The sequence below is a fragment of the Pempheris klunzingeri genome, chromosome 24 (assembly GCF_042242105.1).
Source record: "Pempheris klunzingeri isolate RE-2024b chromosome 24, fPemKlu1.hap1, whole genome shotgun sequence".
NCBI classification, from domain to species: Eukaryota; Metazoa; Chordata; class Actinopteri; order Acropomatiformes; family Pempheridae; genus Pempheris; species Pempheris klunzingeri.
In genome coordinates, this window is record NC_092035.1 from 6430885 (window position 1) to 6444950 (window position 14066).

At 41.0% G+C, this 14066-nt stretch overlaps 1 protein-coding gene across 1 annotated transcript in view; it reads right to left on the reverse strand.

The window, feature by feature from the left end:
* LOC139223778 (protein FAM184A-like) overlaps positions 1-14066 on the reverse strand; it is a 33999-nt gene that overhangs the window by 569 nt on the left and 19364 nt on the right. The window contains exons 13-23 of the mRNA XM_070855771.1: positions 12136-12257; positions 11810-11960; positions 9101-9215; positions 7963-8060; positions 6245-6398; positions 5753-5880; positions 5437-5621; positions 4423-4569; positions 4107-4224; positions 2782-2886; positions 1014-1378 (exon numbers count right to left, since the gene is read on the reverse strand). Of these exons, the coding sequence (XP_070711872.1) occupies positions 1014-1378; positions 2782-2886; positions 4107-4224; positions 4423-4569; positions 5437-5621; positions 5753-5880; positions 6245-6398; positions 7963-8060; positions 9101-9215; positions 11810-11960; positions 12136-12257 (1688 nt within the window). The remainder of the gene's footprint in view (positions 1-1013; positions 1379-2781; positions 2887-4106; positions 4225-4422; positions 4570-5436; positions 5622-5752; positions 5881-6244; positions 6399-7962; positions 8061-9100; positions 9216-11809; positions 11961-12135; positions 12258-14066) is intronic.

The following is a 14066-nucleotide window of genomic DNA, read 5'->3' on the forward strand; positions in this document are numbered from 1 at the left end:
GACTGACAAACATTCAGGCACATTCACACTTACAGGTAATAAGGTCTTTGTGGGAGGACACCAGTCATTAGTCATTATATTTGTTTATAAGGGAATTCTAAGCCATCATAATCCCAAGAAGCACAAAAGTTAATTGGGTAAATTGGATGCCATCATGAGGATGTCCTGTGCTGCTCCTCACTTTAGTATAGACACACGTTTTCAAGGGGTTGCGACAAGACACAGCTTTTCTGAACAAACATTAAAATTTCAACTAATTCTTTGGTTGACCTGGTTTGCAGTTTACGTCCTCCGAGTGTTTTCCAATCAGTGCTTGCAGCAAGCAGCACTTATTGCTGAGAGAACAAAAGCAAAAAAGTCTCATCTTACAAGTTCCACACATTGAAAGTTACTGTATTGCTTTTAAATTACATTTTTTTTTCTTCTGCGTCTGTCAGAGTTTGAAGTCCCGCTGACACTGACGTGTAAGTGCAAAGTTACTGGTGATTTCAGGTCATTTTCATAAGCAACTAAAGGCAGACAGGGATGACGGTAAGATTATAAAGAGGATATTTCGTAGATGAAAAGGGGAAATGAGATGCTAAGGCGTGATGGATCAAAAAGAAATTATTTCTTCATGATATTTCTCTGTGGACCCTGAAGTAAGACGGCAGCTTTTAAATCCTATATGGCATTTAGAATTTCAATTTTTCTCACCCTCCATCAATAGGTAAGATCAAAACAAAAGAAAAGACTGTAAAGATACTGTATGTAGTGGATAGCTGGCATACTAAGTGACCAGCTAATGCAGACTTTTCAGATTTTCATTCTGAGGATGCTTTTTGACAGAAGGTGAATATCTGCCTTTAAAAAAAAGAAGCTCTTGATCAGGTTTGGGGGAGAGGGTGAGGAGGACAGCACTAAAACGAAGTGAGATGACACAGATACAGACAGTGGGGGCAGCAGACATAACATAATTCACTCCCTGAATTAGGTAAAGTGAACTGAGGGCAGTTAGTCACATTAGTTCTCACCTCCTAAAACTTTGTTGGCCCTGATGCTGCACCAGGGCTTCCTGAGGATGAGGAGCATGAGGAAGAGCAAGGCTTGGCATGGGATGATGTGAAGGATGAGGAGAGGGAGGTGGAAGAGGAGGATGCTGAGGAAGAGGAGAAAGAGGGAGAGGGCTGAACAGTAGCAGGGCTTTTCCAAGTCTGGGGAGGGACCTCTGGAGAGGGGAGTGAGGGGGCATAAAGCAGCCCCCTGGTCCTACCTCCTCCACCTCCTGTCCCTCCTCTTCCTCTCCTTCATTAATCATGTTGGGAGGAATGATGAATTGGGAAGCAGACTGGCTAGGAAAGCTGGTGAAGCTGTGATCTGACTGGCTGCCCATTTTTTTCTGGACATGAAACACATAGAAAGGTGGGGGTTGGGGAAGGTGAGTCTGTGTTAGAGGAACGCATTTAGAAAATCATCTCTACATCAGCTGTGGATTGAGAGGATACGCTGCTGTTGATAACACTGGTAACACCGGTGATGATATGCTCCTTGAACTTGGAAGTAACGCTTGGCTACTACCATAGTGAGCTAGTTAACTGGACTCGCCAGCTAACTGACACACACCATTTAATCCAATAGACTTTTTCTCATATTCTGGGAAGGATTCAAAAAGAGAAACCACCATCCGAACGCTTTATATCTGAAGCATCTCTCTCAATACAGCCCCATTAATACCGGTTCAACATGTTTGACAGTTTGACAGACCTTTTGTGTGTAGTTAGGATTCCTGAGCTATAATCAGATAGATCACTGTTAGGGATACATCAATTGGAAATGGCAGACTATAAAAAACCCACTTTTTAGGTGGGTCAGCTGATATCTTTTGTAACTAAGCAGATCTGATGGGGGAAGGCAGGTATACTGCTGTTTACCATAAATACTTTTTGATATGATTTTCTTTATTTTGTGCTTTAGAGGATTTAGAGCACCGACAAATTAAAGTTAAGAATAAAAAATACAGCAAAAAGATTTACTAAGATGAGAACAATTAAGCATATTAGAGAACACAAAATGAAATCAAGGATTTCAAATACTATTCAAGTGCTACACTCACTTCACACTCAGGAGGGGATACAGTGCTTCAGTTCTCTTCAAACACATACATTACAAACTGTAATCAAACACAATGAAATCAAGCATCTTTAACCTTTTGGATAATGAAAATGTAAAAATAACACTTCAAATATGTACCACAAAATATGTATGTGGGTTTATGAATATTGTGTAAGTGTGTTTGTATAATTTATCATTATCTAGTCCGCATGCTGAAATTTCCTTAGGCAAGACAATGCACCCCAACTAGCTCCCGAAGCTGTGCATTAATGTGCGAGTGTGTCTCAACGATTAGCTTCCTCGTAATGGCAGACTGGCAACCTGCAATTAATGTATGGATGGTGTATGAATGAGTGAATGTGAATGTACAGCAATACAGTCCATTTACCATTGACATTCTGTTGATTGTATGTGTATGTTTGCCAAAATCAATCTAACGCTTGCATCATGTGGAGTTTATTGTAGAACAATGGAGGGCATTCAAAATAAACCAGTCATTCACACAAACCAGGGGTCATATACAATCTTATTTATGACTTTAAGAACAGAGCCCTCTCAGAACCTGTCCGAGGGGGCCGTGTATGGAGGCCATTCAGCTCCGATAGTGCTGATGATATCAGAAACACTTGCATGATCCTTGACATCCAAGCCAGTGACACTGAAATGAGATGAGAGCATGAGAACACTCACCTTGATAAGAGGGTTGATTACACCAACATTGGCACTGGAATTGAAGACCTTGTTGAAGCCCGTCTCTCTGTTGACCAACTCCAACTGGTAGAACTTCTTGTCATCCTATAAAAAAAGACAAGTCTTCTGAGTATCGAGCACTGAGATTCTCAGTGTTTGTTGGCCACTCCTTATGGAGTATAATAATACTAAATCAACATAGTGGGGGTCAGTATCCTGCCATTGTAAGACAAACAAGTGCAAACACATGGGGCTAATTATCGACATGCTTTCTTTCCACTGTCATCACTGCTTTAGAATCACACGACAATGTATTGTGGGTTACTACAAGCAAAGTCTATAGAGTTTATCTGAGTTCTATATTCGAGTATCATATAGTACAGCACCTTTCTACTCATTTCGACCACTCAAAGCGCTTTTACATCACATCCTCATTCATCCATCAACACATGGAGGAATCTAAGATGGAGGGGACTATTCTTTCACACACTGAAGGAGCAAGGAGCAAGCTGTCTTTGCCCAAAGACACTTCGATACGCTACTTCATAGGAGCCAGGGATCGAACCGGCGACCTTCCAATTGATGGACGACCCACTCCTCCTCTGAGCCACAGGCTTCAAAAGGCCAACCAGAGAGTTCTTAGCCAGTTGGGGGCGTCGCCCATCAATCATAAGGTCAGCAGACGATCCTCTCCTCTGAGTCAGCATGTGTCTTGGCGAGACACTGAACCCCGACTTGCTCCTGAAGCACAGCTTGAATGTGTGTGAAAGACACAGACCATTTACTTGGCAATTTCACGGTGCAACCCTGAGATGTTGCGTGATAAAGTGCATCACCGACATCCTGTCCAAAAGCTTGACATTGTTGTGCATTAAGTCTGAGAGTGAAGCTGTGTGTAGTTGAACATCTTTATCCAGGGTCTGATTACTAGTGTTTTTCAGGAATTTCAGCTGAACCTCACTGCCTTTCTCGTTTATACTGACACAGTTTGCACTGTTACTTCTTTTACTGAGCAAACTGCATCTGCTGATGAAGGCCGTGAGATGTGGAGAGCTTTGTCAACGTTCCAGGGTCAAGAATGAACTTTTACACTGAAGATATGCAGGATTCTCATGTTTGTTATTTCATGACTACAGTTAAGAAAAAAAGAAACCTGATTGGAGTGAAAATGCTGAGCGTACATACATGAAGGACAACTTGCTCCTGTGAAAGCTTTATTTCAGCTGTTCTTATTACACCAAGCATCATCTGATCTAATTCCCCACACTAGGGATGGGTCATGATTTTCAAATACTATTCGAATAATCCTCACCCAGTTTACTCACCACTAGCTTTTTGACCAGTGCTTCTCTTTCTGTGACCATCTCTCTGAGCTCTGCTATAAGATGCAGGTCTTCTGGTCGGCTTTCTCTGTTTCTTAACTTCTCCTCTGTCCCCTCCAACCTGACAAGTGGGAATAACATGCATAACTACTAAGATGGTACATACATTAGGTACATTATAACAAAATGTGTTACAAAGGAGAAAAAGATAACAATAGAGACAGAAAAGAGGCAACTATGACACTGTTAAAATGCTGAAACAAAGAAGAACAAACGAAGACGCAGCGAAGAGATTTAATCACACATTTCAGGGACTTACAGTATTTGTAGAGCAGAAATCTTGTCTTTGAGGACCTCCTGGGCCTTGTTGAAGTCAGCCAGCATGATTTGTGTTTCTCTGTGATGGACTATACTGAGCTCCCCCAGGTCCCTCTCATGTCTCTTTGTGAGGTCTTGCTCATGGGCCCTGAGGCAGACAGACAAAACTCATCAATTAGCCATGAAGACACATTACTGTCGGTCACATTTGAAGATAACATAACATGTAACGCGTGTTGGGCGCATTTTGTCTCCAGTCACAGGTTTACACATTAAAGCTGGGGCAGGCAGTTCACTTTTGGCCTCAGTGAGCAAAAATGTTGATAACCTTTCAACATACTGTAATTCAAGTGGTCTGAGAGAAAACTACACTTCTGCACCTCCTCTTGGCTCGAGAAAATCTAGCCCGTGATGGGAGACGCCAATCATAGGTCCTTAGGACCTACTAGTTTTCAAAGAAAAGATGATTATAATTCTCATAGAATTGCCGCTTTACAGTATAACGGCACTGGGGGTGCATTCCTGTGTGCATGAAGTGTATTGTGCTCATTTGGGGGGAGTGGTTTAGGACAGAGACGGGAGCGCTGGCTTTTTTTCTTGCTTATTCCAGTAAACTGCCAACCCCAGCTTTTATAGTAATCACTCATGCACCATTAGGAGCAGTTACTGCACATGTACGTCATCATGGATATTACTCAGAAAAACAGCTAATATCCTGGTAGGGAACCTTTTTACTAAATAATAGAGGACAATGACTAGATGTGCAGCTGCAAACTGAACGCAGCACAGAGCTGGAACAGGCAATGTGTCATTGTATTGCTAAAAAGAATGAAGGAATGAAGTGTAAAGAATGTGCAGCATTCACACATGGTAACACAGTAGCTACTTTCATTTGAATAAAACATTAATGATATATAACATATGCTTTCACACATATTGTAGGAATAAGACAGTATGCCAGGGTTGCCTGTTATTGTGAAATAATTATTGAACATCTCTGTACCTTATTATGTACCTTATCTGATGGTTAGCCTCACTGCGGACCCGCAGCACCTCTTTGCCCTTCAGCTCCAGCTCTCTGGTCAAAGTGTCAATGGTCTCATTCAGAGAGTGGATCTCACGGTCCAAATCGGTGATGCGGTTGCTACGGGAACACAGTTCTGCTTGCAGATCTGAGATACGAACCAGGAGCTCTTGCTCCTAAACGACACACATAAACATATAAAAGATAAAAACAAAGAGACAATGTAGTTGGTTTAAGGGTGTTGACTAAGCCACACCCAAACACAAGAAGAAGAAGACAACGGGCAATACAAAAGGATGAGGAAAACCTGCTGGTGGCTTTGCTCCATAGCTTTCTCTAGCTCTCGTTTGACAGTGGTGTTGTCTTTAATGTGGATCTGCTTTAGATGCTCTATGGCTGCTGCATGGAGATGGTTCAGTTCTGCACGAAGAGATGCTGCCAGACAAAGAAACTACAGTTAAAGTGACAGAACATCTACACATGGGATAGAAACTCATTTTTAAAATTCAATCTGTGAATTCAAATGTCCAGCAGAGGTATACAACGGCTCTTTGTTCATGGGTGGTTGGGCTTCCTTCCAGTTCTTTAATAGTCAAGAGATGGAGAATGAGGCATCAACACAGCAGGTAGAAACATAATAACCATGGGTAGGAGCATGTTTGCTGAGGGGAGAAAATTCATTGCTGTCATTTAAAAACTGTGCCGCTCGGAGGTAAGTTGTCATCGTGGATTGGAAACCAAATCAAAATGGCTACAAACAGCCATGAGTCAAAGGCTTTTATTGTGTATTGTCATTTACCCAGTTTTGCTTTCCCCTCATCCTCCAGTTCAAACCGCAGTGTCTGCAGCTCTTGTTCTGACTGCTGTCTCAGGATGTCTAAGGTCCTCCGGTGGGCCTCCTTCAGGGCATGAACCTCCTCCCTCTGCTCCTGCTTCAGACGCTCCTCCAGGGCCTGGCGGAGGGGGAGGAAAGAGAAGGACGGAGGGAGGAGGGAGAGAGGAGGAGAGTGGAGCAAAGGATAGAGATGATAGAATATGTTACATCAAACATACATTTTTTTCCATGTGGTGACAATTTGAGAGTTGTTAGAGCATTCTATTTATGAAGCCATGTTATTAGAAATCAAAACCAGAGGACAAACAATTAGCACAAATGAACAGTGTAACCGTGTTGATTGGTAATGCCGTTCCAGATTTGCTGTTTATTGCTTGAATAATAATTTCTTGCATGAAAATCAGTACAGAAATTGGTATGCTGACTTGAATTGAGATTGTGAAGAGGATCATGTGAATTTGACCATGACCAAGGATGTGTCTTTCCAGACCATCACTGACTCACTGCCAAAGCGGTCATGCTGGATGATGTTGCAGGCATTTTGTAGGGTGTTCCTCCTCCACCAGGTGAAATTGACTCATAATCACTTATCAACATAAGCGAGTAATACCACATAATCAGTGGTACGTCACACATCCCCTCATAGACACAACACTACAATAATTTTAGACAGTAAAAAATGTTTCTGTTGCAGTGCAATTAAACTCAACAATAACCTCTTAGCAATCTGGCTCATTTTCAATGTAATTTAATAAGGAAATGTTACCGAACTGTTCCACAAAGCTAGAACTTTCTCAGCTGATTTTGATTGATTTTCAAATCTTTTACCTCCTATCAGCCTGCCGCAGGAACAGAAGGACCATTATACTAAAACTAACCCAATTAGAACAATGTAAACCTTTTTTTTCTTATACTTGAACTGCTTTATTTGTGTGTATTGTGCTGATTTTGGGGTTTCGAGTTTTGGAGATCATCATTTACACAGACACAATTAGTACTGGGGCTTTTCTTTTTTCTTTTTTACAATTGCACAGAAATAAATTGTTTGTGTATTACAGACTAAACTGGAAAAAAGTCCAAAATGCAATACTGACTCCTGCACTTTCCAAACTACATGAGGCAATAATTTCCTCTAATGAGTAAATGACTACAGGTAAATGTTGTGCAGTCGACAATCCACAGTCTTCATACAGAGGATCTCATCTTGGTAAAAAAAATACACGTTAAAAGCAGGACAACATTAATAACGCACTAAATTACACATTGAAAGCAGTTCTGAAGAGGTGAGTTTTGATCCATTTCTTGAGCATGGATGATCTGTGCCGTCTTGGAAAAAAGCTCCAAGTCAGGTGCTTGGTCCTGAGTGGGCGTAGCAGCTTAGCAGTGAAAGTGGAGACCATAAAGGCGTAATATGTTACCAAGGGGGAGCGTGTAGAGGATGAAGAGGAGAGGGCCCAGCACCGAACCCTGGAGGATGCCCTAGGACAGAGGAGCGATGGAGGGGGTGCAGTTGTTGATGCTGATGAACTGTTTGAGAGGTATGATTTGAGCATGATCATTATGAAGCTGTCGAATTTGGTGCTATTAAAAACACCAATACTGCAGTAAACATGACAAATCCCAATCCACAGAATACACACCAACCTACTATGTGTGTGTACGACTGTGTGTGTGAATCCTACCCTTATCTGGTGTTGTCTGGCCTCCTCCATGGTGCTCAGGGCACAGCAGTGAGCCTCTTGTAATCGATGCTCTCTCCTCTGATGTTCTCTCTGCATCTCTGTAAGCACACACACAGACATAAACATTCACACTGTGATTTTCATGTGTATAGTAGAAAACTATGTAATACGTGTATAAAACACAAAAATACCAAAACACAAGTGAAGCATTTCGTGTCACCCCATCAGGGATGGGAATCGAGAACCGGTTCCAGTTGAGAACCAGTTCCAAATTGTCCTATCCATCGGAATCATAAGCCCCGGAAGTTATCAATTCCTTTTATCAATGCCAACAGTTCAACTGCAAAACAAAGAGTTTAAAGCCATGCTGTCAACAAGCCATGACAGAGAGGCAAGAAATGCTTAAATGGTTTATGGACAGGGCAGTGCGAGGTGGAAGTGAAAGGTGGAAGTGTGGGAGGTGAAAAGCAGTAGTAGCTCAGCAGTAAATATACGCTCTGTTGAGAATAAAGGCCAATGCCTCCCAAGAATGGCGTAACGCTCCCGTGTGTTATTTTGCTGGTAAGTGATGGAAAAGTGATGGGGGTTAGCCTTGAAGTAGGAAGCTGAGCGGTGACACACCAACAATTTGCTGAAACACCTTTAAGATTGGCACCAGCCATGCAGCCAGGCTTGGCAGATCTTATCTGTAAGTATCTGTATTTTTTTCTGTTACTGTATACATTACATTGCGATTTACATATTTCAAATAAAGTTTGATGCTGTGTATGCATGTGTATGTTGCAAGTAGTTTCCAAAACAACAGTGCAGCGCTGTAGAAGTTGAGCACTGTGGCTACTTAGAGCAAATAACCATGTCTTGTTTCACAAATGCATCAGCACTACCCTCTTTGACATGTATATTGCATTTCTTGTGGCTGCTTTATGATAACAGATGATTCCCCAGTTGAATGCTTATGAGGTGAAGCACCAGCAGTTAGAAATGCTTAGCTTGCATTAGCAGCAATGCATAAGCAGCAACTTATCAGAATTATCAGTTATAACAGGGGGCTTATATCAGTGAGATGAAATTAACAGCAGTAACTATGAGTGTTATGAAAAGTGGGGTGTGAAAGAATGAAAATATGGGGCCACTTTACCTTTCAGCTGTTGGCTCAGCAGCTCCCTCTCCTGGTTGAACTGGGACTGCAGCTGCTGGAGAGCTGACTGGGACTGAGACAACTGCAGCTCCAGGGACTGCTTCAACAGAGAGATCTGGACAGGGAAAGAAAAATTAGGAAAAAACTGTCAAGTTAATGGAGGGACGGATAGATGATAAAATCAAATGTGGACAGGTCAATGCGTCTGCAACCAGAAAATAAAAACAATTACAAACGGAGCTGCAGTGACAGTGTGATGCAGCTTCAAGTGCTTCTGTTCATTTTCTTCTTTAGAGCAAATAACCTTTTTCATTTAAGAAATATGCATCTTCAGGAAATCTAATTAAGTTGATATTAAAAACATCATTGCTGTCTTTTGGCCTCCTAATGCATCTATCTTTCATTCTTTAATCCTAATATTTTTTGACTAGCGTAGATTCTTTGACAACTGCTCACTGGTGGTGATACTGACACACGGATATGAGCCAAACACTAAGCGCTGTAGTTGGAGAGTTTGCCTCTCGTTTCTATGAGCCGACAGTTTGTCAGACAATGAGCAACAGCATGCAGAGCTAAACAACATAAAGCAAACTAGCGTAAGCCCCAATCCCAGTACACAAAACATTTCTCTTTTGAGGTGATACTGGAACTATTAATGGCCTAAGTGAAGTCTCACAGACTGACAGCTTTGGTCCTCCACATGCCACTCTTCCTCGAGCTCCGGCAGTTAAATCCCCGGCAGGATTTAGTGCTGTAGGAGTATTACATTAGTGACTGCAAGGTAAGATGGATTTAAAAGGAGAGGATGAAGAGTAGGACCGGAATGAGGTTTGTGGGGTTCTTCATTGGATGTGGATTAAAAAAGACAGACAGATGACCTGTACAGTATATCCTTACCTCCCCTGTCCACTATCTGTCTGTTTCAATTAATGATTTTTACTTTTACAGGAAATAACAGGACATATGAGAAACAGCCTGTAATGCACGTGTCTAACCCTTGAGCTCTTAATTAAACACACTCCTGTGCGCATATACTAAAACACACAAGCAGCAGCCTGACACGATAGACACTTCACTCAGTTAAGGACTTTAATATCCAGTAAGTAATTTCTCTTTCACCTAAAAACCACATTATTGCAATGCAATGCAAAGACTTCAAATGACTGACGCTTACTGACAGACATAGTGTGGCCGAAAAAGTGACCTAATTTGGCTTGTTTAACTCAAAAGTTGGAACAATTCTGATTTATTTGGGTGTGCAAATACTTCTTGTAGTTGCTACTTAAATGCTGACCTTGTAAGACGCTATAAAGACAGAAAGAAACACACACACTTGAGGTAGAAATACGTCAAAAGTCAATTCTGAAGAAGGGAAAAAGTTTGGAGGAACAATCTTCACTTGGTTTTGTTGCTTTTTGCTGCTTTCTTTGCTGTGTTTGGTGAATTCTGCAATTTCCCAGTGGAATTAATAAACTCTCGACTCTGCTGTTGTAATTATGGAATTCATTAGCATGAATTTGTAAAGACAAGAGGAATTTTTGAGAGATATTTCACTCAAATGCAATTAAATATAAAAATAAGGCGAATTAGGAGAGGGAGGGAACTGCTGCTTTATTCGATCAAGGAAATAATCTGCAGATTTATCACTATTGAACACCCTGGTCAGGATTTCTTACAACATCAGACTGCTTCTTAACTTGTGCATTTTTCCATGAGGTGCTTCTATCAAATATTGGGGGGGGGGGTGAGGGAGTACGGAAAGTCGGTGGTTGCTGGCTCCAGCTTGTCAGAAAATGTTTATCCGAGGTCAGGACGAGCCTCTTTGGGGTTTCAGTTGTGACTCAGCTGAGCTCTGAATTACCCACAGGCAGTATGCTCAGCAATGGATGGCTATGTGAGTGGAAGCAGACAAGCGCCTGAGCTTTCAGCCCGGCATCAAATGGTTTTCTCTGCTGCTACAGAGCTTTAATTCTAACCTGGTTAGCTCTTACAGTTCTGCCTCTGCACATTTTGACTTTTGCTTCCATTGATTATTAAAATTCTCCAGCAATTGTAGCAATGGGGAGAAGAAAAAATAATTGCAAATAATATAACTATTGTGCCTATTTGTGTGTATGAGGAGACTAATGGGTTTTATGAAAAACTAAAAAACAAAAAGGACTTTTTCCATTTCAGTCCTGTCTTCACTCTGGGGAGAGAACAGAGAACTTGGCCAAAAATAGCACAGGAAGAGAAGTTAAACCCTTTGGTCTTTTCAGGGCCGATTTACCGCGCTGGGATCTATGTGAATTACAAAGCAGGTGAAGTGGTTTGTTTATGGCAACACTTTTAATCACATTCACAGGAACAGTTGGAGGCAGCAAGATGAGATAGTGTTGTATATCTATAATTGATTCTCTTTTTTTTTTATACCGAATTTTTTTAGTTTTACATAAAGTTGACATCCCAATTCTTGATCCTGCTTGTGAAAGATCTAATTTGATCTCTGAGACCTGGGCACCAATTAAGAGGTGTGGAACCAGGCTATGTCCTAATGACAATACAAACTATCTCCTCTAATTCAAGATATGCATTGGAATTGGTTGTAAGAGAGTAACTAACAAGATTCTCAATTAGAAAATAACAACAGAGAAAATGTTTGGTTGTACAAATTGAAAATGACTGAATATATCACTGTTCCATTATGGAGACCTATGGAGTGTGTTTTACCTGCTCCAGGAGATCTTCCACCTTCCTCTGCCAGCCCTCTCTCGCCGCCATCATCTCCAGTTCCTTCTGCTGCGAGAGCTGAGTCAGTGCTGCCTGTTTGTCTGCTTCATACTCCTCAGTCAACTCCTCCTTCAACAAGCGCACTTCTTCCCTGCAGAGTGAGAGGCAGAGTTTGGATATTTGGATATTTTACTCTAGCAAAACAAATTGACTTGTTATGCTAATAACAAGTGTGACTGTGAAGCAGAGGGGGTGAGACTGACAGGCTGACAGCGAGTGTAAGACATACTGTATGAGGATAAAGGAGACTTTTCTTTTTTTTTTACCGCAGTGCATCTCTCCATTTCTGGTCCAAGTCATCTGCCATCTTGTCCATCTTCTGTTTTTCTTCTGTTCTGATGGACATCACCCTGGCATCATGCTGCTGTCTCTGGGTCTCGATCTCCTCCTACAAACACAAACAGGTGCATAACCTTTAGCCGTGACACTCTGCTAGATGCTCTATTTTTTTTATTATATCTTATTATTTTAAGATAATGGCTTCTGTCTTCTGTCAAGATAAAAACTTGTGATGGTTTGAGTGCTGAATTACAATGTAAAGCTGCTGAAAGTAAGAAAATCTCCTCAAATTGCCGTCTCTGACCAAATGCAGCATTTCAATAGCTGAACGTTGGGTGAGTCATGCTGCCCACCTTCACATCTATTTATAATGCCACAGCTACGGGGCATTTCTAATGTGCTGGTTCCGAGGCAAAAGCTAACTTCACCGGGTCAGCGGTTTCCAGCTGCTCAAGAGGCTCCGGGGGTTTTATCGGCCGATGAGATCATTAAAACACCAAAAAGCTTTGAGATAAGGTGCCTGAGTGGTTAAATTCAGGCTCAATTCTTTAGGATCCCAGAAATGATATTCAAGAAGAATTTTCAAAAAATATCTGGACCAGAGTTTCTCATCTGGTTTCTTCATCCTTTTCTAAAATGACTCTTTGTAGCTTTTCTTCTTCTTCATTAATGCTTCATTGTTTCAACATTGTTTTAAGGATGTTTCACAAGTTATCTGGGTTTTTTTGGATATATTTTTGGAAGAGAAAAGTTTGAGGGCAGCCAAACAGTATGACGCATCATAATACATCTTTACTTGCTATAGCTTCAGCCTTCAGTATATTAGCATGTTCCGACATGTCAAAGCCTACAGCCATACAAACCCCACACTTTAGCTGTGTTTCTTAAAACTCGTGGTGGAAAAATAACCAAAATATGAATGTAAAATTATAGTATTATAAGTAAAAGTCTGCACTCAAACTAAGGATTATGAGCACAATGTTCTTAAATATGACATGACTACATTGTAAGAGATGTGTGCATTAAGAATACTTATATTGCATGTTTGTGTGTTTTATTTATATCAAACTAAATCTGAAAAGTAACTTCATCTGTCAGATAACTGGTGGAGTAAAAAAGAAAAAAATACACATTGTGTATTGTACCATCTACTCTGTTTATTTCAATCTTCCTTTATAAATGTAATGTAATGTCAACTATAAATTGACAAAAGTTTAGCTGAACATTTTGAGCTCTTTTTACTGCCCTTCGATAGAAGTAAAAAAAAAAAAAGCTACTCAAGGGTTCATACCCTGCTAAACAATAGCTGCTCTTAATTCACTGTGAAGCAGAGCTCGGCTGGCTTAGTGTTTGTGTCTGTCCTGCAATGAGCTCAGCAGGAATACAAAATGCAATCCTGTGTTAGGCTTCCCTATTTTAAACAGTCCAAATCCTTTTTATAGACCCTGCGCTCTGGTGGGAAAGCAGAGCATCTAATGATCACTCCTTATTCAGTCTCTCTGTCCACTGCCTCTTTTACCGTCCATCGTTCTGTCAGTTATTAAACAGCTTTTATTCACTAATTTCATCTATGACTTCCCACCAGCTGGGACTTTTCCACTCATCCGCTTCGTGCATGTTGGTGTTGTTCACTGTGTTGATTTCAATTAATTTGCTTCATTTGATTTAAATTTCAACCTTTTTGTTGTATCTTTATTATTTGTGATGATTAGATGATGATCCAACAACTGCCAACATCAATTATTACGTATAATATCAGTAAAAAACACCCAGTCTCTTTCCTTTTCCCTTACACACACACACACACACACACACACACACTTCCTGGCTCTCCCATCTCTTCATATCAGCAGGGCTCACAGGCCCACTCAACTTATAATAGCCTCATCATCATCTCACAGCTGGTCTCAGTACTGTA